The sequence below is a fragment of the Anas acuta genome, chromosome 2 (assembly GCF_963932015.1).
Source record: "Anas acuta chromosome 2, bAnaAcu1.1, whole genome shotgun sequence".
NCBI lineage: Eukaryota > Metazoa > Chordata > Aves > Anseriformes > Anatidae > Anas > Anas acuta.
In genome coordinates this window covers 122279075-122306039 of record NC_088980.1, presented here as the reverse complement: position 1 = coordinate 122306039, position 26965 = coordinate 122279075, and the positions used below count along the sequence as shown (strand labels likewise).

The following is a 26965-nucleotide window of genomic DNA, read 5'->3' as shown; positions in this document are numbered from 1 at the left end:
GAGGGCTTGTGCAGTCCCCACCTGCTAAAATCCTACCCAGGGACCCAAAGGCCACTGGGAATAAAAAGGTGTCCACGAGCATCTCTTAGCACAGTGGAGATGCGCAATATACTTTTGGCAACTTGCACCCCACAGTACTTTGTACCTTTTTTTCCTGTACATCACTCCTACGCTAGTCAACACATACTCTGACACTAATTAATCGTTTTACTCTGCTGCTATCTACTGGTTATTTCCAATGCATTGCACTAACGAGTCACAGAGGCTCCCTCAGCATGATTCACTCTTCATGCGCTCGTGTTGGCCACAAGATGATACAGATAGGTTTTGCTGTCTTACCCTTACAAGCTCACAAACTCATTTTGGGGGGGGAGGGGGAGAAAAACCCATGAAACACCAAGAATGTGCTACTATTTAAAATATCTCATACCAGGTGACCTTTGCAGCAGGTTTATGTTCTGACTTTGTTTCAGTATGAAGCAGAATGTGTTCAGTTTTAATTCGGGCTAAAATTTTGCTAAAACTGACTTTAAAAGAAACACTTTTACACGAAAAAATCAGTATCAAACTAAACTTCGTAGTGCAAGTCATCATTGGAGCTCAAATGACTGATTAACTTAAAGGTGTATCGCTGTCATTATTAACATGTACACAACGTTTTAAGGTGGTCAGTTATGCACAAAGAATGTCGTAGAGATAATTTAGTGTTAATGAACTAAAACCACCCCATAAGTCTGAGTAGAAAGCCAGGTTTGGATACAAAATTAATACCTGAGTACAATGGTCAAACTTATTCCCCTTGATAAATCACATACAAACACGCACCTCAAACGCAATGTTTAGTTCCTCAATTCAACATTTTCACATTAGGTTTTTCCGCGTTGTACGAGACCACTCGGTACTAGTGCTATTTGCAACGTCAGAGATTTTGGGCAAAACAGCTCAACAGTCTTTCACGTAGTGATCTCAATAGGTTAAGATTTTTCAATTAAAGTCTTCATTTTTCCTGTAGACTTCAGCATGTGCGGTCCAAACTGAGAAGGAAACCAGAAACACATTCAGGGTGCTTTCAACAGGGACCTAGCCAAACTATTATCCTTTCATCCAAGCTGTAAGTAAAACTAGAACCTGAGCAGAGAGCATTTCCTTAATCAACTTGCTTCTCTTCATGTAGATTTTACCCACGTTGTAGCCACAAAGTACAGGGAAACATGTCAGCAATCAGCTGCAATCACTCAGATTAGGCAGCTAACCATCTGCTGGAGAAGCTCTGACTAGAGATCCTTCACTCTACCACAGCAAAATACCAAGATTGATGCTGTTATCTTTAGAAGTTGACAACCAAGTGCTCTAGCAGGAGTTTCTTAAGATTATTCCTGTTCTTTGTCCTTCATTTTTGTGCAAGCCTTTGTAAAGCATAAAAGGACTGATGTGGCAAAGAAGTTACATACTGATAAACAACCCACAACAGAGATTTATTAGCTCATTACGCATCAACATTTTCTCATTTCATAAATGAAAACCTTCAGTTTTCTTAGTTTTTGAGGATTCGATGATTCTTTGTCTCAAAAGATGGACTTCAAATTTCAAAACGAAATTTGTGAAAAGCTCCTGTGCAAACAAAACATTGCCAACTCTTCTTAAAGCCTCTGCTGCTAGAAACAATTGATTTGGGGGAAATATACAGCCTTGGAGTTGTGAAGAACAGCCTGAATATTACAGAAAAACCATTACAGGCCTAAACCGGAAGGCAAGTAAGTCAACATTAATAAACTGAAGTACTCAGAAATCCCGAGATTTGTGGCTTAGAAGTATTATTTTCCTAAAAAAAATAAAAAATAAAAACCAGAGTACAGACTACTCTTGTTTGCTTTAAATTTTGGATATTTACGTGCATTTTCTTCTAAACTCACAAAGGGAAAAATCTCTTTACTTTTCTGTTCTGATTCTATAGCACAAGGCTTCAAGGACTGCTTACTAGCAAAACTGATCTACAGTAGCCTGTTCTGTAAGTGTATGATGTTAGAAACTCAGATCTTGAACATTCACTGCTTAAAAAGCCCTTACTTGAATTTCAAATCAATATGAAATACACTAGTAGCCATTGTACTATGTCATAGATTTCACAAATAATTTAACATACCTGCACTTTAAAGAAACTTTATTAACTCACTATTAACTCAGCTTACACCAGTTATTAAAACAAACTCCCTACAACACGATCCAGCAGCCATTCTGAACACTTTGCTTTCTATATTTTCTATGCAATTGATGTTTCAGGATCTTGCTTCAGAATCGCACATGCGCTATCTGAATGGTTAAGAATATCACATTCTCATAGCAACACATGAGGTTTTTGTTTGAAAAAGAAAACTTTCAGGGCTTTTTAAACCTCAAGCCAAAATAGTACACAATCTTGAGAACAGACACCAAAACCAAAACATGACTGCCACAAATCCTAGCGTGTCAGTAATACTTCTTAGGGCTTTGTGGACAGGGATGTTAACTCCTAGGTATTTGCATCTGTTGGCAGAAAGATTTACCCTGGCTTACCAGGCAATTATTGTTTAGTCCAAGCATGCGTTCGGTCAGAAGCACAATACTCACCAGCACTACTTCAGTCTTTGTCTTTGTTTCAGTCTTTGGAATCACTTTTTCAATTTCACTTTGGCTATCACTTCGGTATCGATAGGCAAATTTCTTTTTGAGTGCTTCTGCTATTAATGCAGCAGGATCTGTAGGGTCAGCTACTTTGGCTTTTGTATCTTCTGGTGATCTAGAAAAGTCAACGAGAAACTCTAGCAGAGTCCAAAACAAAGCTGGAGAAGTTGTGAATGCTTTTGCATTCTTGTTACATCACCACCTGTCTTAACCCGAAGTAGTTCTGACTCAAAAACAAATCATTGATGCACAAGTTAACAAATATAAATAAATGTCTTACCTTTTCACTGACCGTAGCTTCACGCTGTTCATGTCCTTGAGGATTTCTAGCATGTTTGGTATCTCAGACTTCTTTGGCCCATTTTCTGTGGGAATCTGTCCAGAATTTTTTTTGTTTTTCCGTTCTTTAATGAGCTCAATTGCAGACACGCTCCGTTGCAGGCCCGGGGGAGGGAGTGGTGGTGGTGGTGGAGGAGGCGGAGGAGGAGGTGGTGGCGGTGGTGCTCCAGGGACAGCAGCTGAAGCAACTGGACTTAACCCAACTACAAATAAAACACGCATTCTGTGTCAGTTTACTGGTAAATACCTTTATACGTCACAAGTGCTCAGGTAAGAACGTGATTAAAATAGCTTTGACTGCTTCCTCTCTGCTTTCTTTAGGTCATCACATAACTTCTTCAATCCTAAACCAGTTAGGCAGACATGACTGAAAAGGACGTAAAAATCCTCCTGAAGGAGAAGTTCTTTGGATTTCCAGTTCAAATTCTGGATACAATCATGTTTTTACTGCGGTGGGATGGATGTCGTGACATATTTTAATTAAATCCTAATTTTAACATTCTCAGTATTTCAGTTTTTTCTGAGAGGCAAGTACTGGGCTGGAAGTCATAGCCAGTCTGCCACGTGAGCAATGGTTCTTCCAACATATCAGAAATAAAGGAGTTACCATACAAGATTTTAAAATGTAAATGAGAGAGTTTAACTAGTGCCTAAATTCAGTCTTATTCCAACTCTTTGAAATGGACAGCTGATCATATTTGAAGAGATTCTTAGGATTATCTTGAACTGAAATTTCCTGTGCTCTTTTGGTAAAAAATGTTATAGCAGTAATTAAATGAAGAAACCTCTGCTCAAATGTCCCTTTAAAGAAATCACCGAGACCAGACCAAATCAGAGTTTTGAGGCTTAGAGTATGAAGTCTGTATAAATAATTAGGTAAATAATGCAGGAATCTACTCTGCATGTACATATTCATACATAATTGTTACCATATTCTACCAGAAGAGGGAGGTAAAGATGATAAAATCATATCAAAATGTAAGTTTTCTAATAAAGGAAAAGGGAGAATGAGGAAAAGTACATTATGGTGGGATTTTTGTCCAGTAACTACACTTCAAGAATGAAACTGAGTGATCCTTAAAACTCTTTTATGGTTTTGAATTTGAACAGTTAAGGAAACATAAAGTAACTGCTATCGGTTCACAGGAAAAAAATGAACATCTGAAGAATCAGAGTATTATTTCATACATGAACAAAACAATGTATTCCCTAAGTGATTGTAGAAACTGATGAAAGCTGAGTGGCTATTATCTCCACGGAGCAAGGGCTAGCTCCAGTCATCCTTGCAGATCACAGACTTAGAACTGGATGGATGGTAGTCAGAGGGGAGGGAAAGAGGGGAAAGAAACTTATGAAGAGTTCCTCTGCTTACTACAGGGAACAGTGCAACCTCTTCTGGTTCCCTATGAACATGCCTGATCCCAGAGACCACTACAGAAAACAACTTCACCTCCTTTTCTGCAGTTTATTTTATAAGCTTGAGATATACGCTACATATCCCAGAAGCATAACTAGCACCTTACATGGTAACATCATGATATGTGAGAATCAGTTTCATTACTGGGTGGGATGATTTAGGGATTAGAAGTTAAGTTACGCTCTTTTAGCTTGGTTTATTCCATCACGTTTACCAAGAGCTTTGCTCTGAAAGCTGTTAATATTCTGCACTTACCCATAGATTCAGAATTCTGGCATGCTTTCACAGAAATGTAAAGACTTTTAGAATACTAGAAAATATAGAAATTCTGACGGGTCTGTTGTCTGCAAGAACTATTCTGTATTCCGTGGTTTGTTTGCTATGTCTGTCTATCAAACTGACCGAAACGGCGTGGAGAAGTGCAGTGCATCACAAAGATGAACTAGCACTGTACTGAACGTAAAAAGGACACGCTCATTAACTCATTTGTGCTAAGATTAGGGCAAATTGAATACCTGCAGACAGATTCTGTTGTTCTTGCAAGATGACAATTTTGGCTATCTGTGCTCTCAAAGTGGCTAGTTCATTTTCTAGAGCACTGATCTTCTGCAGAGCTTCTTCATTTGCTGTCACTGTGCTCCTGGATGCTGCTTCGTCTTCTGCCGGGCTTGCTGAGGATCCCTGGTTGGACGGGGACCTTCCACGCTGATGTACTTCACCTGGAAGGGGCTGGGCCGTTTTTGACCAAACTTCTGACCTGTAACAAAAATATCAAAAGATTTTTTTTTTCAAAAAGTTTTCTAACAGATAGAAACAAAAGCAATTTTACATACAAAACAGGAACAGAAGTTACAGGAGAGTCTTCAAAGTTGTCTTTGCACAAATCACTTTCCTCTTTGCACAAATCACTTCCCCCAAAACACTATACACCTCTAAGTAAGAACTTCATGTCCTTTCTGCTTGCATCACTGGCTGGTATTTCATCTCCTTCTGCCCTGACAGCTTTGTATGGAATCTCTGATTTCCAGAGAAAAAGGAATTAATTCCCTCGTGTCCCCAATCTTTCTCTGCCTCATGCATGTTTTATTTTTGTTGAAATTAAGATTTAAAACATTTCTCTTTTGCTCAAATGCTACCATTTTTTTCCCCACATAGGCTGTAAAAAATCATTTGTAGTTGATTCCCTTGAAGCAGGAAGAGTTTCTTATTTCCATGGCATATTTTGTACAGTTCCTGGACTTCTCCAGCCCTCCGTTTTAGTGCTGGGAGCATGGAACACAGGGAACAATTTAGTGGTGCTGCTCACAGCCTGCTTATCAGTAGATAGGAAGGGATCTTATCTCAAGGTTTCTAACGATAAATAAAGCTATAGAGAATAAAACTTCATACAATTTTAGAGAGTCTAGAAACTTCCCTTCTCTCTCTAAGAGCAAGAAAACACAACTTTGTTGCTTTCCTTTATTACCCACTAAAGCTGAAGCCGTGTTAAACACTGAGGGGTTATCGTGCCTCTGCAGCTAACATAATTAATACTTACTGAAGACACCGACACTTTAAAACAGTTTATCTCAAGTTGAACTGATAAGGATTAATGATAACAAATTAATATAAACAGAAGTACTCTGTTACTGCTGATCATGATTACATACTTAACTCTTACCTTGTTTGTGAAACTTCTCAGGCAGGTCAGGATTCCCTTATTTATTTCAAACATGAGAATAGGAATGGTGTCTGGGGACAAACCTTTTCCAAATGTGTAGAGTGGCTCTAGAGTAAATACAGCTTCAGAGCCCCGTTGCTCTGGGTGTATGGGGTGAGCTGCTTGGGGCTGAGCACCCCATTAGATCTGCAGCAGTGCTACACTTACAACAAGAGGCAAGCTCTGAGGCTACAACAAACCCTGCACGCTCTGACCACCTCCACGTGGTCTTAGATGCACAACTGAATTTTTCACAACGCTGACAGAAAGCATCAGCACAACTTGCCAAACTTGGTTAAGCACAGCTGAATATTATGAAGGATGTTAAAATTTAGGTGGTGCTACCTCCACAGGCATAGAGAGCAACTGAAACTAAGACAATCACAGGATGCTTCCTGCGGCAGCCATCTCTCTGCGCTCCCTAAAAAATGAAGTGGAAGGGGCCAGCAGTCACTTCTCTCTTTAAAACGTGCCTCCTACAGGCTCTTAAAAGGAGCAGAACAGCTGAACAGAAAGGGTATTTTCGGCTCTGAGCAGCAAAGGCATTTTAAGCAAATTTCCTCAGTGGAATTTAACGCCATGGTAAAATATTATGCCTGAGTTGTCACTACCGCTCTGACTAGGGGTAAGAGAAATATGACTTATCCTTTAGTTGCTTCGTTTATAAAATTGCATTCACAGAGAAAGAAAAAAAAAAACACATAAATGTCTGCAAGAGTGTTTAGGGAATTATCCCGAATATGTCTTTTAACAGTAACACCTATGGGATCTCCTTGACACTGAAACAATTTCAAATGCACGGAAAACACTCAGTGCATGCTACACTTTGTAATACTTTGCATAGAGGTAATAACCAGCGCATACTGAAATATTCCTGCTAATATCTGCTAAGTAGTCCACCTACAATGCTGCATTACAAGCTGTTTGCCCCAAGGTCACTATTTATGTGCAGGATTATTTTAGCCCCACCCCACCCTAACTATCCCCTCCTTCCCCTTCACACAATGCAGGCATTTCAGCAAACACGCCAGTCTTAGGTCTTTCATAAGAGGTTCTCTGAAGCAACAAAGAGCTATTCTCCTTCTTGTCTCCATTAGACTTAATAGCTTTACAGTTCAATCCTTAAACAAAACATTTCTGTGCAAACACCAGTAGTACTGGCCGGTTCATTTTCTTTGTATCAAAGACAATTTACAAATAGTTTTTCTCAAACAAGCCTTGATTTCTGTGACTCCCCCCTGAGTTTGTGAAACTGACGTTGCAGTACCAGGATATCACACAAAGCTTCCCTGTGGCAAGTTGTTGGAGGGCATCTAGGTCCTTACTGATCTGCTCTGTGCTTTCAAATTAACAAGGTATCCTCCAGCAAGCTCTATCTGTGCCTTTCTGGGGAAGGTCAGCTGGAAGAAAAACTTCCTCTGCACTACAGAACGGCGCCTTTGTTTCAGGCTAGCCTGAGCAGCAGTTTGGGTAGGCTACAACACAGAACTTCCTCGCTTCAGCCAGGTGTTTAATGCAGCTACCGTGCCATGTGGCACTCCTGGTCCAACACAACAGTACCTGTGCTGGGATTCTGGTCACAGGCACTCAACACACTTCCCTGCCAGTTCTCGTTATAAAGATTAAAGACAAAATTTGTCATAATTTTTTAATTCTCTGCTACAGAATGCAGAGTCTTAGCCAGAAAGGTGAAAAACGATGTGACAATTATCAGTCTGTCAGAAGGACTGTTGCTGTTAATGAGGCTGCCCTACAACTCCCTGCCCCACGCTAATGACAACCTCTGGAGAACTGGAGAAGAATGAGTGCTGGCATTCACGCCATGCCACAGCAGACATTTTTGTGGGGACGAGGTTGTGTGAAGCTGTCAACGCTAATTCTTTGCAGTACAGAAGTAAACAAAAGCCTCGATCTTCGTTGTAGGAAGCCAAACTCCTACATATTCTCCAACCAGCCTTTCATTCACAGTCCTGTTAGTCTGATCTCTGCTTATTCTTTTCCAGTCCCTACCTTTTCTATCACTCTTCCCTCTCTCCCAGCACAGAAGTGCTCTCTGTTAACTAAGAGTATATTCACAGTATATTCTCAATGGACAGAATCTATATTTTTTTTCCTTGGCTTCTAACTTGAAGGAGAAGATCTGAGGAGCATACCTGAGCCTTGTAGAGACTTCACCTTCCTCTTGAGCAACCCATCTCACATCTGCAAAGGAGGCCACTGCATCTTCTCTAAATTGCTGAGGATGGTTTCCTTCTGCGCCATGAGCAGTAAGCTAGATTTTAAAGACAAGATTGAAGGTTTTAGAGTCACGATTCCCAGTCCGTTTCACTGCTATTTTACCCAATGCTTTTAGTGAGGCTGCACATAACTATTAACACACACATGCACAAAACACATTACACTTGTTACTATCCTGGGCTTGGTCCTGAATGCATTTCACTGACTAGCTATGTGTCAGTGGCTAGCTATACCCACTCTCACATGGCCCTAACACATAAAATCCAATGCAAATTGTTACCTTAATGACAAACAAGCATCAACATTCTTAAAGGGTTTGCTGTATTATCTCTAGTAATGTTTTTAATTATATTCATTAAGAATACATGTAGTTAGGAGAGACAATAATTACTACTCCTACCTCTTAAACTTTTACTCTGATTTAGTATTATTTTGAAAGTGAAATCCTGTTGAAGTGAGTTCCCCTTCCCTCTACAACTTGCAGAATTTCTGTACAAGAATTCAGGTGTAAACATTATGGAGGAAACAAGTCACTCCTACTAGCTCCACAATCACATGGACTTTCAGTGAGAGGTAGGATGGAAACAACTGCACTATTTGCTAAAAATCTCATTTATAGCATGCCAAGCAAACAGACTATTTTTCAGCACAGTTCTGTCACCAGCTTTTTTGAAGCCAAGGGTGAACAAGGCTCAAGAGACTGGAACCTTTTTTACATTTACAGCTAAGCAAGAGACCAGAATGAAGATATGAAAAATTGTTTGGACATTTATATGTTCCATATCCACAGCCCTACAAAATGGTTTCAAATCTACTTTGAAATATTGGCTGCTTCCCCAGGTTAGTCAAGGGCATGTGTACTCAGTCACTGGACTACTGATTAGCCTGGGCTCAGTACTTCAGCAAATAAAAGCTACTGAAACACCTTTCAGTAATTTCCTCTGCTCAGTTCCCTGTCTTCAGTTGTTTATCTCCAGTGCAACGATGGCACCTCTGTTGCTTGTACTAGATATAATCCACCTGCCAAATTTACACAGGAATTGTTGCAGCTGTTTATGTGCTACCTGGTTGTGGCCAAGAAGCTGATAATACTCACAGAGATGGGGGTATCACGTAATAATCTCTTAAAGATAGCTTTGATCTGTCCTGTTAGTGCTTAAGTCAATTTTCAAGGCAACTCACCTCTCTAAGAGGAAACTAACGGAGCAGCAACTATGGGATGGTCGCAGTAACCCAAATTTGTAGCAGCCCTAGCACAGTAGGACTGCAGTCTTGATTAAGTGAAACCATTTATGAAGAACATTCACAGGTACTTCAGTTGCAACCTTTGCTACGCAAGTTCCAGGGAGACAGAAATTGTCTTGTTATTTTTTATTATTTTAATTTTTGTTGTTGTTTGCATGTTGTGGTTCTTTTTTTTTTTTTCCTTCCCCCAGGAGCTGTTACAAACAGCTTTGGAAATTGAGATTAGTCATCTTCACCTCGTACTCTTGCAACTTGCGCGTGAGCCTTTCTCACAGCTCCCAGGAGTGCAGATTGGCATCATCAGATCATTTGGAAACAACAGGGTTTTTTCCAGGTAGCATCAGCACAGATGGTAATATGTTTATCACATTAACAGTTGTGCCTAATACCATCACAGTCTGCCTCACTTTAAAACAGTCTAGAGAATACTATATTGCACGTTAGGATTGCCATTGTTTGAGGTCTCCTTGTTTTGCTGTTGCTGTTTTTAATGAAAAAGAAACGTACATGACCACAGCAGCTGTATTAATGTTAGTGGCAATTAAAAGCATCTGTAGCATGTCAGCCAGTTCTTGCAGGTGATACACATTTTCCTGACGGCAGCGGTCACGTGAGGAACTAGTACCGTGAAAAGATTGAAGGCATATTTAAATAAAGGCACTACAGGCACTTGCATCAAAAATCATCTTATAAACCAGCAGTAAGGAATGCACTTCCCATTGCCAGGTTTCCTGCTCTGTGAGATAAATAAGTTCTAATCCAACATTTAGTAGCAAGCCTTCTGTTATATTGTGATACAAGTTTCATCTTACTTTTTTATTCGTATTTATATGTAAACAGAATCTGCTTGTTACCCATATACAGATGTTTCTTTTCTCTATCCCTATAAATGACAAGGCCTCCCACAGCAGTGCATTTTGAATTTCAAGTCGAGGCAAGATTTTTAATTGAATTTAGAGGTTAAAAGCCAACACCCATCTCTTAAAACTTTTGCTCATCTGTAGAACGATGTTTCAACAGCCCTGCTGAATGCCCTATTCCTGCAGTCAACCTTGGACACTTGGACAACTGCTCTGGCAGCCCCTGAAATGGGGATCAGAGAGCTGAAAGCAGAGGTGGAAGTAGGAGTGGAACTAGCTTGCTTTTCCAAGAAATATATAGTTGTTGCCCCAAATTTCTCCTTAACATACTCTTTTTTTTTCTTTTCCTATTTTAGTACATGTGTATGTTTCACACATACACGCGTGCATGCGTGCGTGCACCTGTGGCTTTCAGCTCCATTTCTGAGAGAATTCCTGGAAAACAAAACACTCACTGTTCTGTATTAGCTGATGTCAAAGCAGAAGCCCTATTTTTTGTTTGCTCCAGAAAATAGAAAGCAGAACAAATATTTTTATACATTTAAGAAAAGAATAAAAACCTTTAATTTCAAGTTACGTGTAGATTTAGGTATTAAACATTTGGAAATATTTCAAGGAAGACAAACTTCATATGATTTTTCAAAGTAGCCCAGTAAATTCTGATGTTTGCTAAATTCAAGCCAATTCCCTAGGAGACCCGTGCTTGGTTACCAGGTCTGTGTCAGACAAACAGGAGAAGCACAGGGCTAGAACAGAGATGCTGTATTTGGGGGACACAGGAGCCTCCCTCTCTCGTTACCTAGACTCCAATCTTCTGAGTATTCTGTAGGTTTGTTTGAATCTACCTAGGCTATGTTGATGTTTAACTACTACTTTTTTTCTCCTAAAAATCACAGATAAGCCTAAATTAAAGACAGACAGAAGTGTTATGAACCATTTTCATTTGTTCATGCTATAGAGAGCAGACATGGTAAATTCTGCCACCACTGCACGTAGCAGTTAATTTAAATGTTGACTACGGCAAGGCCGTAGAGGTACCACAACAGTTGCAGACCTCAAAAATCAAAATATTAGGCTATTACTCTGCTTATTAGATGAGCAGAACAAAAGCACTCTAGGAGAAAAGAACGAATGTAAGAGATACTCCTTCAATATCTCTTATCCATTTATCAGAAAGAAAATGAAAGCATACACACAGCTTATTGCTCTTAAAGTTAGAAACGCTGATGACACGCATGCACCCTCGGACGAGGCGAGTATGGTTTGCTTTGTTTTTTAATAACGTGACTTACAGCAAGGTTCAGTGCATGGTCCTTTCATAATATAGCTAAAGCTGGCAAGAAAGAGAAAGGAAGAGACAGCTATAGGAAAGCATCGGTTGCAACAGCATAAAAATGATCAAGGCTGGCATTGAACTTCAGTACAGAATCTTAGTAAAGACATGAAAATAGACGTTAGCATCACAGTTTTACATGTTAAGCAGTTTATATATTTAAATGCTCATAAATACTTATAAAATATATATTAAAAAGCCTTGCATAAACCACAAACTTTAATACACCTAAAGGCTCAACATTATAATATTTCAAATTCAATCGACTATGGCAATTGTACTTCTGTTTTTAGGATCCTTTCCTTTCATCTAACAGAAGATGAATGTTTAGCCTTACTGTGCATAAAGTCTAAGCAAAGCTGACTGACTCTTTAAGAGGAAAAAAAGGCAACTTTTTATTTGTTCTAACACAGAATTCAGATGAAGATACATATGTATCTTGGAAAAAAAAATGCCCAGACATATCTTACAGCTCTCTGCAAGTACCTAAATCCTTTTGTATACTGTATTGAAAGAAGGCATTATTTGGCTAATTGTTAAAAATGAGCACCATCTTCCTTTGGATAGCATTTACAAGTGAAAATCAGGTATATCACAGGAGGACTTCACTTGCTTTCAAAGCTGAGGCACACAGAGCCATACTTCTAGCATAATTTGTAGTAATTACGCATCCAGAAGTTTCAGTCCAGCATCTCATTTTGTTGTCCTTCCCACCTGCACAAATTTCTCCCCTGCAATGTGTATGCATATATACATACATATATGTATTTATATGTATTTATATATATATATATAAAATAAATATGTACACATATAACATAAGTTTCATGAAGCCACCAGTACTGGGAAATGCTTGGCCCCCTGGTTTCTCAAAATAATTATCTAAGACAGTGCAAAGAGCCTGTTTGGTTTTTTTTTTCCCCACTATCAGAAAGCCCAAAAAGCCCAAAAAGGCTTCCATGACAGTCCGAACTATCTGATTTTACTAACACAATTTCAGATTTAAGTATTGTTCATGCGTTTCATATAGGATAAAGAGATGAATTTAAGAGTGAAAAAATTAGCTTTGTAGCCAATACCCTGTCTTAGTGTGGGTGATGATTCCCACCCACCATTCATCATCTTTATGTTCTCCCTTGTTCAGTCCCAGAAATATTCCTTTCCAGCATCAGTTTCAAACACAAGATTTCTCTAACTTTATACCCACCCCCAATCCACAGCACACTCAGAGTTGAAGAAATTATGTGTAACAGCTTCCATTTTTCCATCTGTTCCTGAACAACTTGTTATAAAAAGCAAGGGTTTTCTCCTCCTTAAGCTTTACCCTTGCTCTTTACCCTCCCACTATACACAGTCAAAGTTAGAAGCAAACAAATCAGAAAGCTGCAGAGCTCTGATGTTCCCCTTTCACCTACACAATGCTAGCCTTGTATTAAAAAAAAAAAAGGCAAGAGAGTACTCATGTTATCTTAGAACTAATTTTTAACTTTCTGATAAAGCTGTTTATTTTCCAAATATTTTTAAGTAACACTGTTCATCTTCACATGCCTCTTAAGCCTAGCTTTAAGGACTGTTTCCAGAAATCAGTTTCAAACTCCTTTAAGAAAGAATTTTTCTTCCATTAACAACTTTTTAATACTATATTGTGCCATTTTAGAAGCTCCATTTTCTTTAGGAAAAAAGTTTGTCTGAAGTTTCATTATGCATGTTACAGCAACATGGATTCATATTCTAGGCAGTACAGAAGCTGAAGAATTTGTATTAGGTAAAAGTCTGAACTTGAGGTGGAAAGAACTGAAGTAAACTAATTCTCCGAGGGGCCAGGTTTATTCCACTTTCAGAAACCCTCTAGTCAATTTTTTAAATGAACAGTAGAATTGCTTAAAATCTTTCGCAATGGGAACATGTCTCTTTATCTGCGTAGTGAAACTTGTGCTTTAAACTGTTAAGAATGCTTACCTGAAACTGAACTCTTGGACACTGTATTAGAGAGAGGTTAGTACCAATTTTTCTTACAATGCTTCGAGATGAACCATAAGGCTTGCTTGACCAAAGTACCTAGAAGGAAGAAGAAAAGAAGTCAGCTGTTAGATGATTCATTTTTCTATCATATCAAAGTAGCTTCCCCTTCTGTACTACGCTTGTGCTACATGTATGCATGATTTGGAAGTTATTCCTTTCATGCTAGAAGAGAGAACATAACACATTCACTCAAATTTCTGTCACTTAATTCAGTGATTTCCTTCCATTTTATACTTGATTTGGTAAAAAAATTGTTTTGGTCATTATAATGCGCCTGTTTAGGCTCAAGACAGCCTTTGCATTAAGTTTAAATTCAAAGCAATAAATCTAGTTAACACAGAAAGATTCAAAATTTAGTAGTTTCTTCAAAAGCACAATTTGTCCATTTTTAAGACAATAAAGAGTAATCTGCATTGAGTTATACACCACTTTTTAAGGGAAAAGTAATCAAATCACAACAAATCCATAAAGTTTTGTAATTCTGCATTTCCCAAAGTCCATTTTCTTTTTTCGTTACGAGCTCTTCTGACGCAGGAACAACGTCTACCAGTCTTCAAACAAACAAACCACCTCCTAACAGCTAGCATAAACTAGAAAGTGTAACTGTGGAATTACACATTACACATACTTGAAAATGAGACTGTCATAAAAATACACATGCACTAGAGAAAATTGCACATAGCACCTCAATTCACCTGGCTTCTGATTCTGAACTGTTTCTACTGCAATTTACATTTCTTCTACGTTGTTTCAGTAGGGACTGAATTTCTGTTGTGCTTAATGTCGAGAATGTTTGCTCTACTGTTTACCAGAGCTGTATGAAATAAAACAAGACTATAACCCTAGGAGAATACTACAAAATGATCCAGAACAAAACAAAAGAGCACAGAGACAGAAGTAGGAAAGATTTCAGCAGGGAGAATGGCAACAGAAACAAAGCAAAAAAGGTGGAAGAATAATGGGAAGACAATAACTAAGATAATGTGGTTGATAAACAATTAGAACACTGTCAGGTAATTGAAAATAATTGAACCGTATCTACTGTAGATATGAATTTACTACTCAGACTGTAGTTTTTAAAGGCTCATAGCTTCAAGAAAACTCAGCATCCTGTTAGAAGGTTACTTCAAACAGAAAACTTATCTAAAATTCATGCTGTTAATGCTATTAAACCAGCCCTTGTGTGGCACAGTTGTATTGCCTATGTGATGAGTGTAGGGAAGCTGTGGGAGTTTCACAACACACGGCTGAGTAGCGTTTTGATATACTAAGCAAAGATCAAAGATTTCGAAGGTTCTAGTCAGAAGAAAATATGTTCCGTGGTATTTATCCCCAGATTATATTATTTCAAAAACTTCACACAAACATTTTGCTTAGTCCTGTAGTGAAGCAACTTTCCTTCCCCTGACTTTAACTGAATGTAGGAAGTTTGATAAAATAAAGGCACATATGCATGGCACATATGCTACGCTAGATTTCCACATCAGAGCTGCAGCTTTGCCAATCATCCACGCAGACTCACTTTTTTCATTATATGAAGTACAAATTCTCTTGCTTAACATGCAATTAAGTTATATGTTGGGGAAAAAATGTGTTCTAGAGTACTCAATGGGTACTGCATTTTGGATTCCTCAAACAAAGACCTCACATTTGTGACATTAATGTTTATACACCTGAAAAAAGAGCAGGTAGACTTGGAGCCCTCAATAATAAATCACCGACAGGCAGTAGCACAGTCAAACAGCCTCACTACTCACAGCAGATTCTGCTGCTAAAAGCAGGACAGTTTACAATAGCCTCAAAGCAATGGTACATCGGAAAAAAAATAATATTTGGCAAGGGAAGGCTTGATTAATTACAGTAGTACTTCCCCAACTGCGAAGAGGCTAGACTAGGTGCTGTATTAGCAACATATGGGCAGCACATTATTTAAACAAGTGGTAAAGCTTGTTTAGAGATTGCTCAGACCACAGCCAAGAGGCTGGCTAGGGCCCATATACCCAAAGTGTTTGGTGCCCAAATGCCCTTCAGGTTTTTTCTACAAGCAGTGGTTTGGTGTGCTAAAGTTTTTCGACTCAGTTTAGGTAACTCAAGATATGGCTGGGCGATATTTTCAGAAAACCTCAGGCAAGCTGTGCCACCAGGTATGTCAATAAAGTCAGCCCACCCCCCAGGTGAGCTAGTAAGTCTCACCCCTGTTCACACGACTTCTTGTTGACTTGAAGCACTGGCAGAGCAGGTCTGCAGAACACTACTTAGTCATACCCCTTATTGCATCAGTGTTTTGCTGTTCTGCAGGACAGCTGACATCTGGAAATGTAGCTGCATTATCACAGCCTCGATACAAGTAGAGAATGGGGGATAACAGAGGTTGAAAACCCATTTTTCTCCCTCTATTCACTGACAATGACCACAGTAGAGCCCATTCTCAGGGTTTGATTTTGCAGAGTTACACTGCATAAAACCTCAGACTTAAGTTCTAATAAAAGCCTAAAATACTGATTCTTATGGGTAACTTACAACGTTTATTAGTTTTGCTCTATGTAAATTCCTGAGATTAATAAAAGGTTCTACCACAATCACTGGAGGAAGAACCACCTTAAAAAAGTACTGCACAGCTGGTAAGCAATCCCACCTGACTAAAATGTATTGTTGAATTATTGGGATTATTGCAGTGAGGCCACTAATTCAGCTCAAGATAGCTTCCTAAAGATCCCAGTGATAAAGCAGGTGATGTGTGACATCTCTCTCTCTGCTAAACATCAAAAGAAAACTGTATATACACTTTCCTCCAGGCAGAGACCTATGCGTGTGCATTCCTCTGTTTCCCCAATAAAGAACACAGCCGTGTTGCTCTCAGGTACAGTAATACTTTGAGAAGGACAGGCAGATATAGCACAATTCCTGCCGTCTCAGTTTCATGGAGCTTTGCACATCTCCAAGATACAAGCAAAGAAATAGTAACATTTAAGAATTAACATCATTGTCAAAAGTCAGTTGAAAATTTTCCTTCAGTTTCAAAATACACATAGGAGCCTGGCATGAAAAGCAGCATTTACAAAATTTATTATTTGAGCTAGAAGGAGCTACACGATATTTTTAATGCATATAATGCATACTTGGTACTTCAGTGCCCAAGTAGTGAACTCTGTAATTTTTCAGCACTGCAGAATCATATGAGAATTTAGTATATTTAAAGTGTCCTGCTGGAGTGGATACGCATGAGCTAAAATATATGAAGTGTTTTCCACACTTGATTTTCAGAAAAAAAATGAACCAAGTTTGAAACACTTACTGATTCCATGTTTAATCCAACTTGTTCAAAAGCCATCCTAATTAAGCGCTTAAGCCAGCAAATCATCTGGATTGGAAAATGCCTTTCCAAGCCTGGATTTAAGCCTTCCAAATCTGCAGGACTGCGGAGGTTCCATAATCCTTCTGAAACAAGAAACACAAACATTTTAGAAGCACGTTGTGGTCATGTACAGGAGTAAATTATGTATTCCAAAAACAAGCTTTAGAAACAGTTACTAACAACGAGATACTTCCAGAGACAATTCCAAGTACTGCAAAGTACAGGCATCCAGAAAGCAGTTACCTAGTAGAGGTGACAAAGATTTTTTTTTGGATGATTTTTAAGAAATCAGAGCTGTTGCAAAGTTAATGATTAAAAGGCCGGGAAACCGTGGAATGAGGGCAGCCAGGGACTAACACCAAGATCCATGGGCCACACTCCTATCTGAAACTCTCCTCCATGCAAGAACAAACTGCAGAAAGCAGACCACCTCTCCTCTTTCAAGTTCTCTGACAGCTTTGCCATTTCCTCTGTTTTCCCATGACCGAGAGACTGGAAATGTGGAAAAATGACTAATAGAAGAAAAAGACAGGAAATAGTGTAGCTGCGGGACCTGAAAATCCTCCAGTGACTTGCAAAGTTGGCCAGATTTCAAATTTTGTCTATTTATACTTCCTACCATTCACTTAAATCAAGATGTTTTCATTGCTCCTCTAGCGAAAATAGCGTATTTTGCCTCTAAACATGTTCTGCACCAGTCATAACTTGGATGCCATCGAGATGCGTGTGCCACCAAAAAAAAAAAAAAAAGCCATAGATGTAGGTTTACGTTTGTTTTGTGCATCACACTAGGAACAACACTCTGCTGAACCACCCTGAACAACATATTTGTAGCATGAACAAGTGTGGTGCTGAAGCCATTGCACACAGAAGGATGACTAAGGCAACGGAGCAGCAAGGAACTGTTAGCTCGGAAGTTTGAAAGTCAGGAGATGGAAAAGCTCGGCAGTTTGAAAGTACCCATAAGCACTACAGTTAAATCATCACTGTTTCCATTACAAACATTTTTTTTTTCCCCAACAGCTCCTTAGTAATAACCTACTTCTTCTGGAAACTTGGCAGGAAGAGCGCAACTTTACAGTTACCTTTTTTTAGACAGGCTTAAAAACAAACAAACAAGAGTTTGATATTAGTTTCTCATCACCACATAAAGAAAAACACAAATCATCTTCTTTTACTGCTGAATAAATTAGGAAAAACTAATCTATCAGCTAATGTCAAACTAAGAGAAAAAAAATTATTAAGAAAAAAACACAGCAACAAAGTGAACCAAAAGATTAGATGGAAAATGCAGTTGTCGTAAGAAAAACAACAGGGAAAATAATGGGCTACCTGTCAAACAGTCACCAACAGAAACTACACTGATACATAAAAAATAAGAAGTCCTTGAGCTATGGACTACCAAAAGCTGGAAAAGTCTTTCAGGGAAGCGTTACCATCTACTTGATCTAGTCTTCCTTTAGGCATCTGTTAATTCTTCCCTTAGACAAGCTGCTAGACTGCATCTTTGATCACACTGCACCTGCTGTATTTTTAAAGCAGGAGAAATACAAGTGTTTCTACATGCCTGCTATTAGATTTGGCATCGTATCTGGCACCGCAGAGCTGCGGTGACATAAAAGAGAGAAAACTGTATTAAGAGGGGAAACCTGTTCCGAAAGCGTGTCTCTCCAAAGGAGTTCCTCTGCCTCATTCCAAAATTCAGACTTGTTGAACACGTAGTGTGGAAATCAAAGAGAAGAAAAAATGGAGGCTGTGTCAAGACATTCAAACGGAAAAGGGGAAAAAAAAAAGCAGAGAATGTATTGCTGAGCAACTGAGAGCACAAGGCAGGCCGGTAAAGCAAGGGACAGCACTATAAGGAGATCACAGAATGGTTTGGGTTGAACACCTCCAGGGATGGGGCATCCACAGCTTCTCTGGGCAACCTGTGCCGGTGCCTCACCACCCTCTGAGTGAAGAATTTCCTCCCAACATCGCATCCTACACCTCTTTTATGTCATTTTAGTCATGTTCTGACCAAGCAGGAGGGCCGAGTCTTCCATAACAGAAGGTGATTTGGCCAGAAGCGACTTACTTCAGACGATTATCTCCAGCTCACATTATAAATCATTGTTCCTTCTGTAGCCCAAATACTTCAAGTACCCAAACCACAGTCATCAGCTTCCTGATCTTGTCAATGCCCCATTGTTTGCTTTTGTTGAAGAAAGTGTCAGAGGTCTATCTGGCAGAGTACCACCCAGTTCCTGGAGACTGACACTAAGGACAGCCACGCTTTAATAAAGACTGGCTAATTAGTCATCTGAAGGCCTATCTAAAAGGAAAACATTTACAAGTATATCCCATTATTTTTACCAGACTGATTAGCGTTGCAGAATTATCCCCAGACAAACTTTATACTCATTTCTTCCAAACTATATTGCACTACACTTGTCTTCATAAATGTCAATTATTTCACAATTACTCTGGGACCCGAGTACAGGAAGGGTTCGTTCCAAATGAAACTGCTGGACAGCAAGAATAAAAGCATTAGCAGATTTTTCTCTCATGCTTTGCATACACGCCAGAAGCAGGAGTTAAACATTTATTGCTTCTAGTAACCTAGAGTAACACCTCTTTTAAAATATTCATGCCTGCTTTATTTATCCTTTATGTTCTTGCTTATCCTCTATCTTCTTGATGCTTCCTACACTACAAGTAATAGCAGTTTAATTCCTCTAAAGCTTCCACAGCTCAATTACTACAATGAAATGCCCCAAGTGACAGCAATATTGCTATGAAATGCGGTATCTCTGCTGTGCTTAAGTAAAACTATTACAATGATAAGCAGTAGTCATCAGCAAGATTCCCAGAAGAGATTAGAGGAGTAATAACACAAAGAAATATTTTTGTAGGGTGGGAAGTTCATGGGTTCTTTGTTTATAAAACTCTGCTTGCACAAAAATTAACAATGGTCAAGAACTTTGTCTGATATGGAAACGTGCAGAAATTCCCTGGTTCAGAAACGAGCAGGTCTACACTCCTCAGTGTCTGGGTTCTCACTTTCCCCTCCTGGAGCTCTCCTTTGCCCCCACTTTTTACAACCACGTTTGCAGGTTTCACTCAATACCTTCAGATCAAGTATCAGTCTACACGGCTGAGAGACAATGCCACTTATAAATTATAAAATGTTAATGCAATAAATACAAAGGCTCTGGAAGCTGTACACACAAGTACACTGGTCAGCAAATACGAAATGAAACCCTTTGCCAGGCTCTCCAGTGAGTGCTACACATGAAAGATGAGAAGAAGGAAAAATGAGATGCAACTGCTTTCAAATTGAAATATTTCTGTATATTTTCCAATGCTGTATTTATCCAAGTCCCTTCCAAATTATGAATTCTCTCTCTTTAAAAGAGGACATTAATATTTTTCTTACTGAAGGAAGTTTCTCTTATTCATGTAAACTCCACACAAAACTAAAAGAGAATGGTTTGATGCACCTGACGCAGAGGATCAGCCATATGCAAAGAATAAACAGGTGCACAAAATTTGAAAAATGAAAGGTCTAGTCTCTAAATTGAAAGGGCATGCATAACATAAGTAAATACTTTTTTTTTTTTTTTTTCCAAAGTGTGGTTTCAAAGAAACACCAAGCACATCAGAAATTGTATTAAAAACCAAGCAGGTTCCTCCTTACTTCAGCAGGAAATCGGGCCATGCATATCTTCAGTCTTGATGACTGGCACATGACCCAAGCTCACCTAACGAAATTGCATCCATAATGACACATAGTAAAGAATTAATGAAGAAAGATAAAAGCCAACAGAAAAAACATCACAGGAAACCAAGCAGGCAGGCACAATCTTCTGATAAAGGACTGGACCCTCTCCCGAATCAACACAGACCACTTACAAGTAACCAAAGTATTTGGCAGAGGTCACGCAGTCAGCTACAGAATTCTGCTTTTGGCCTGGAAGGCACAAGTAACAAAGTGCCTGTTACTTTCTGAAGCACCTGCTCGGAATGACAGACCTAGAGAGATAAAAGTCAGTGGATACTACGCAGACATCACGGCTTATGTAAGCTAACATCAGCATGAAATCTAAGGGAAGAATTGAAAATAATACATATGCTCAAAAGGACTTGTTAAAGATTTTTAAGAAGAAACATAACCTAGTTGTACACACCTCAAAGGACGAAGCTGTATTTACCACATCTTGCCAATTTTACCACACCTTGCCAGCTAAGGACAGAGAAGTAAAAAAAACTCACATTTGAGCACTGTTTTTTCAAACACCTTTGCTCGACAGAGCTTATACCTCCGTGATATGGTGTAGAAAAGTGCAATGCTCCAACTTTTCTAAACCCTACAGACTTAAAAACACTCCTACACTCTGCTGCCAGACTCAGAGCTCCCTGGTTGTTGCTGTGACTGCCGCTCCCTCTCCTACAGCTTTGAGAAACAAGAAAACGCGAATTTTATTAACAAAAGGGTGCATTTGCCCAAAAATCAATCAAGATATTCCATATTTTTTCCCCACGATCTCTCTCAGCAACACCTCTGAGCCCCTAAACGCAGCAGCCGGCTGGCGACCCGTCCGAATAAGATCGCCTTGACTCAGCAGCGCGGAACTGGCACTTTTAGCGGCGAGGGGCTGCACACTCACCTCCCTTCTTTATTTTTGAGGCTGTGGGGAACGAGCAGACGCGGTTACCCCCTTCCCGGCTGTGCTTTGGAAGCGCAGCAGCCCGAGGAGGGGCCATCAACCAGCTCCCGGCGCTGCCTCCGGCCGCTACCAGCCCCCAGCCGCCTCAGGCTCTCCCCAGGCTCTCCCTACCCCCCCTCACAGCCCCCTCAGGACCGTTTAACCGCCTCAGCCAACGGCCGCGCTCCCCCCCCCCCCCCGGCCCTCACCGCCTCAGCCGCCGCCGCCTCAGCGTTGCCTCAGCCGCAGCTCCCACCGCGCTCACCGCCCGCCCCCCCCCGCTCAGCCAATCAGCACCCGCCCCGGCACCGCCTCAGCCAATTGGAGGCCGGCTCGCCCGCCGGGAGGCGGGACCTCGGACGCCCTCTGGAAGACGCCGAGCGGCGACCTTACCCGGCAGGCAGCGGGAGAGGAGAGGCTCCGCCCCCCTTCGCTGTCACGTGACCCCCGCCGGCGCCTATAAAAGCGGCCGCGGGGGCACCGCCATTTCCTGTGCGGTGGGAGGTGGGGCTGTGAGTGTGGGGCTATGCTGCGGGATCGATCCGAGACGGCTGTGCCTGGTTATAACGGAGCGAACGGGACCCGCGGTGCACTCTGCCTCGAGCAAGCTCCTCGGAAGCGTGGGAGGTGTTGGTGGGGGAAGCACCGAGCGCTTGGTTTGTTTGCTGGAGGTTTTGTGGTGTTTTCCTGGTGCCTCGGCACTGCCTCATGGCGTTGCCGGCATGCCCTGCCTGTTAACGGTGCCCAGAGGCTGGCGGCTCTGGTGGTAGTAGTGGTTGTGTCTGCTTAAAACGTCCCAGAAAGGATAAAAAGTATCGCTGCATCTAGGCTAAGTGCTCTTGTGGTAGTGCACAGCGAGCTGCAGGGGTGCATGCTGGAATAGCTTCCTGGCAGGGATTTGCCGAGGCGTAGGTTGCCTCAGAAAGAAAGCGATGCTTTCCCCGGTGCTGGATCTGGAAGGTACTGCTGTGTTGAGAGTTTCACTGAAGTGTTATGAAGCTTGGAAGCTTTAGTGCGGGCACTTCAGACCTCAGAGAGCTCAGTTGTGCAGAGTGGAGCAGTAGAGAGTGAGAATGAGAAAAGCCTTACACCAAGTTTTTTGTTTGTTTAATAAATAAAGCTGTTGAGCAAATAAGATTAAAGCCTGTTCGTGGTAAATTCAGGTAAGTGGGACCGGTGGGCTGGGGGCTGACTGCTTTGTATTTGTTTTGAGCGCCGGTACGTGCTCTATTTCCATTTAGCTCAGGTTTTAAGTAGCACCAAAGCGCTATTAAGGCACGCTTCATCTGTGAGCCCCGCTCCGTCCCCACGCCATAGAGACGCCATGTGCCCGCGTCCCTCTACGGACTACACCTCCCGGCGTGCCTAGCGGCGCCCCGCCACCCGATAGCCCCTCCCCCTCCAACAAGACGCTCCGTGAGTGGCTGAGGGGCGCGGCCGGCGGGGCGCCCAATGGGCTGGCGCGGCGGCGCGGGGTGCGTGCGCGGCGGGCGGGCGGCGGAGAGGAGCGGAGCGGGGCCGTGTGAGGCGCCCGGAGCCCTGCGCGGGCCATGGCGGCCCGGGGCTGAGCCCCTGCGGCGGTACGGGGCGGGGGGCGGCCGTGTGGGGCGGGGAGAGGCCGGGGGAGGGCACCGAGAGCCTGGGGAGGGGGAACGGGCCCGCGGCAGGGCCCGGCGGGACGGGGAGGCCGCCCCCGCTGCCGCCCTCAGCGCCCCGTGAGGGCCCGGGGGGGGGGGGGGGGGGCTCCACTGGGGGCCTCCAGGCTCTCGGTAGTTCCCTAAAACTTTAAAAGCGGCTTAATTATATGTTTTTTAAAATATGTCAGGGTGCGCAGCGCGCTTAAATTGTGTGGTGGGGGTGGGGGAGATGTAAGAGCTTTAATGGTCATAGGGAGGAGGGTGAAGCTGGGCTTTGTGCGTGTTCTTATGGGGTTGGGAAAGATAAAGGCAAACGGCGGTGATCAGCGAGAGGAGAGGGGTGGGAAGGAGGCGGTGCGCAGGGCACAGAGCTGGAAGACGGAGGCTTTTGTTAGCAGCAGGCTCGCAATGGACTGGAGTTTTAGGCTCTAAGTTCACTTCTCAGCTTGGGGTTGCAGTCAGTGCTGAACTTGGTACAGACTTTTTAAACGTTTAGGGTTCCCTGTTTTGAAAATATAAAGTATTATTGGATGGAATTGTAGTTTCCAAGTGATCTCTTCAGGCATTATGATAGTCAAGAAAAAGCACCTCGAGGTTAACCATTGATCTTTCACACTAGCACTCCCGTGCAAGCAGGGCCAGTGATGCAGAAATCAGCAGCATTTTTTTCCCCCAGTGTTAAACTGCCAGAAATTGTCATTACCAGAATGCATCTTTATGGTTGTTTTTGAGTATGGTTAATTTGTCTTGCTGAAAGGTCTGCTCTCAGTTTAAAAAAAAAAATATAATAATAATGCTTCGACTGTATTATTTGTTTGGGAAATTACATGAAAAGTGTGTGACCAGATCCAAATTTAATTTGTTTTTATTTTTATAAAGAAAAAGAAAGGAGAACACAAACTAACAATATGCCATTATTCATGCTTTTGTGCCTTACAAACTCACACAAGTGTTTTTTTTTTTTATGGCAATGCCAGGACTGCAGTTTGTGCTCAGTAGTTTCAGAAGCACATGAGCAGCCCTTTGAAGAAAACTGTTCTTTTGCACCAAGGTGCAGACCTTCTCTTCTGAGTAAACATGTGCTTTTTTGCCTGTTGAGTAGTTACTCTTCATTAGAACAGCTGTGGAATCTGAGACTGTCAAGCTAAGGTGTCTCATTTGAAATTGATGTGGCTTGGGCTTCGATTGGAGCAAGGCGTGACCTGGTTGTTCCCCTTTTATTGAAGGTGAACTAGTGAGAAGTTACAAAAAATGCCCTAAGCCCTTTTTACCTTTGAGTGAGTATGCTAATCACTTGGTAAATACAGATTTTAAAAAAGTAATGATCATGCTGCCAGATGCAGGGTTAATCTTTTGTAGGCTTTTTTTGGTTTATTTTGCTGTAAAATGAGATTATTGCTAAAGGCACTCTGAAAATAAAGATTTTGGTTTTACATGTGTTTATACAGAAGGGTGTTTGTAGGTTGCCCAGTTGTGAGAAAGCCGTGGGTTTCTGGGAAATCTTTGTTAGTACTGTAAAAATATTAATATACTTTTATATAATATATACATGGGTATGTACTCCTGTAAAGGTCGACTGGTCTAAAATTATATAAAGGAAACAAGTCCAAATATTATTAATATTTTTTATATGGGAAATTTAGATCCCATCCTTATGAATTGTTACTTTTTTGGTACCCTTACACGTATGATAAACCGGTGCACTTGTATTCTTGCCTCACCGGTGATTTAACTGATGATAACCCTTACTAATACAGATTTTCTTCAACAGGTATTTTGTACATGTAGTGTAGGAAAAATGAATTCCACCATGAGTGAGGAGCCTGATGCGCTGTCCGTAGTGAACCAGCTCCGAGATCTAGCAGCTGACCCCTTGAACAGGCGGGCTATCGTTCAGGACCAAGGATGTCTGCCAGGTCTCATTCTGTTTTTGGACCACCCCAACCCTCCGGTTGTTCACTCAGCTCTCCTGGTAAGTATTCTGGAGATAAATTTTATGTTGTTTAGATGTTTTGCAACTTTGTTACTATGTCTTTAAACGAGTGAGAACTGTAAAAGATAGAATCTGTCTTTATATTAAGTGCTCTTTATACACTTTTTAAAGAGAAACATGCAATTCAAAAATTGTTTAGCAGTGAAACGTTATTCCAGGGGAATCCATGGTTGTTGGAAGAGATTAATGTGCTCTGCATTTTTCCTCTAATACAGCAGTTTCACTTTTGTTGTGGAGGGAGGTAAGCACCCTTAAGATTTTTATTTTTTTAAGATGAAGCTGTGGAGCTTGGTAAATACAAACGCTGATTTGACATTCACATAAAAAAAGGGTCATAAATTACAGGGTAATTTAGATTAGAGATGACTTCCAGAGGTTACGTAGTCCGGTCCCATGATCAGACTTTGACTAATTAGATCACAGCCCAGAGTTGTGTCCAGTTAGAGATTCTGTAACCTCTCACACACCCTGTTGCAGCATTTCACCATTCTCATAGGATTTAAAAAAAAAAAGAAATCCCGCTTGTTGCACTTTTTGTCCATTTCGTCTTGTAAGTCATAAATACTCAAGTCCTAATTTCTCATCCTAAATCCAAATTCTAACTTTAAAAAGTGTATCTCATGCTTAGAAACAGGACAAATAAGAGTCAAGGTTTCCTTAAAAGTCTAATTCTCACAAGGAGATTTTTAAGTTATTCATACGTGTCATGCTTTTTTCCATATTTATATCATTATTGAATTTTAAACAAGGTAAAACTAAAAAAATCAAGAGCTCTGGCTCTTACATGAAATTAAACATTATTTTTTATACCAGTAATACTTACCCATGCCAAAATTGTTCATTTTTCATTTGTTTTACTTTCACAATGGATACTAATAAACTTCTTGGAATGACTCCGGTGTCTCTGATACTCCTCAGGGTTCAGGGAAGGAGGCCCCATAATCCAGGAGATAAGTGTCCTGCTGATGGGTTTTCAGGTTAGCCTTGCCATAGCTTTTGCCAGACTCTAAATGCTCTTCACTAGAAGAGTTTTGAGTTGAGGTTATGGTTCTTGGGAATATGTTTTGTTCTTTTTTGTTAAAATGTAGGTTCCTTAGGTTGTGGTCTTAAAAGAGGATCTTGGTTGGGTGTCTCAGTCTCTTTTCCTTCATTTGGTCATGTTCTCACTGCCTGATTTGGTAATGATTCTGTGGTCATGTTGCTAGAATTAACCCTACACAAAAAGAAGTAATCCTCAGATCTGTGAGGGCTAGTCCAGTTCGCAGTGTGATTCCACACCCCTGGATATTGCTGAAATTGTGTGGTCCAGACATCTAGTTGGTGTAGGAATAGGAGACAGTTGTGGTTTTCCATCTAGTGACAACCTACAGGTAGAGTAAATTAAGAATCAGGGTTTAGAGGAAACCACCTGATATTCCAGGGCCCTGGCTGCAGTCAGAAATTGAGCGGTTTATGAAGAACACAAGTTTTCGCCTGCT

At 40.9% G+C, this 26965-nt stretch overlaps 2 protein-coding genes across 4 annotated transcripts in view; one reads left to right on the top strand and one right to left on the bottom strand.

Annotated features, from left to right (window-relative positions):
* Positions 1-373: 373 nt before the first annotated feature.
* Positions 374-22192, bottom strand: MTFR1 (mitochondrial fission regulator 1). Of its 3 annotated transcripts, XM_068671989.1 has the most exons (9): positions 22067-22132; positions 21339-21394; positions 17110-17252; positions 13752-13850; positions 8270-8388; positions 4933-5174; positions 2942-3203; positions 2608-2776; positions 374-1034 (listed from the first exon to the last, which is right to left on the bottom strand). In XM_068671989.1, the coding sequence occupies exons 3-9, from the start codon at positions 17173-17175 to the stop codon at positions 975-977; spliced, it is 1017 nt and encodes a 338-aa protein (XP_068528090.1). In that variant the 5' UTR covers positions 17176-17252; positions 21339-21394; positions 22067-22132; the 3' UTR covers positions 374-974. The 3 variants fall into 3 exon arrangements, with proteins under 3 accessions (XP_068528090.1, XP_068528089.1, XP_068528088.1); XM_068671988.1 differs by lacking the exon at positions 21339-21394 and having other exon boundaries at positions 22067-22192; XM_068671987.1 differs by lacking the exons at positions 21339-21394; positions 22067-22132 and adding an exon at positions 21819-21984.
* A 1105-nt stretch (positions 22193-23297) lies between these two features.
* Positions 23298-26965, top strand: part of ARMC1 (armadillo repeat containing 1) — a 29944-nt gene continuing 26276 nt past the window's right edge. Inside the window, exons 1-2 of the mRNA XM_068671982.1 lie at positions 23298-23437; positions 25266-25466. Coding sequence (XP_068528083.1) covers positions 25293-25466 — 174 coding nt within the window. The 5' untranslated portion in view covers positions 23298-23437; positions 25266-25292. The remainder of the gene's footprint in view (positions 23438-25265; positions 25467-26965) is intronic.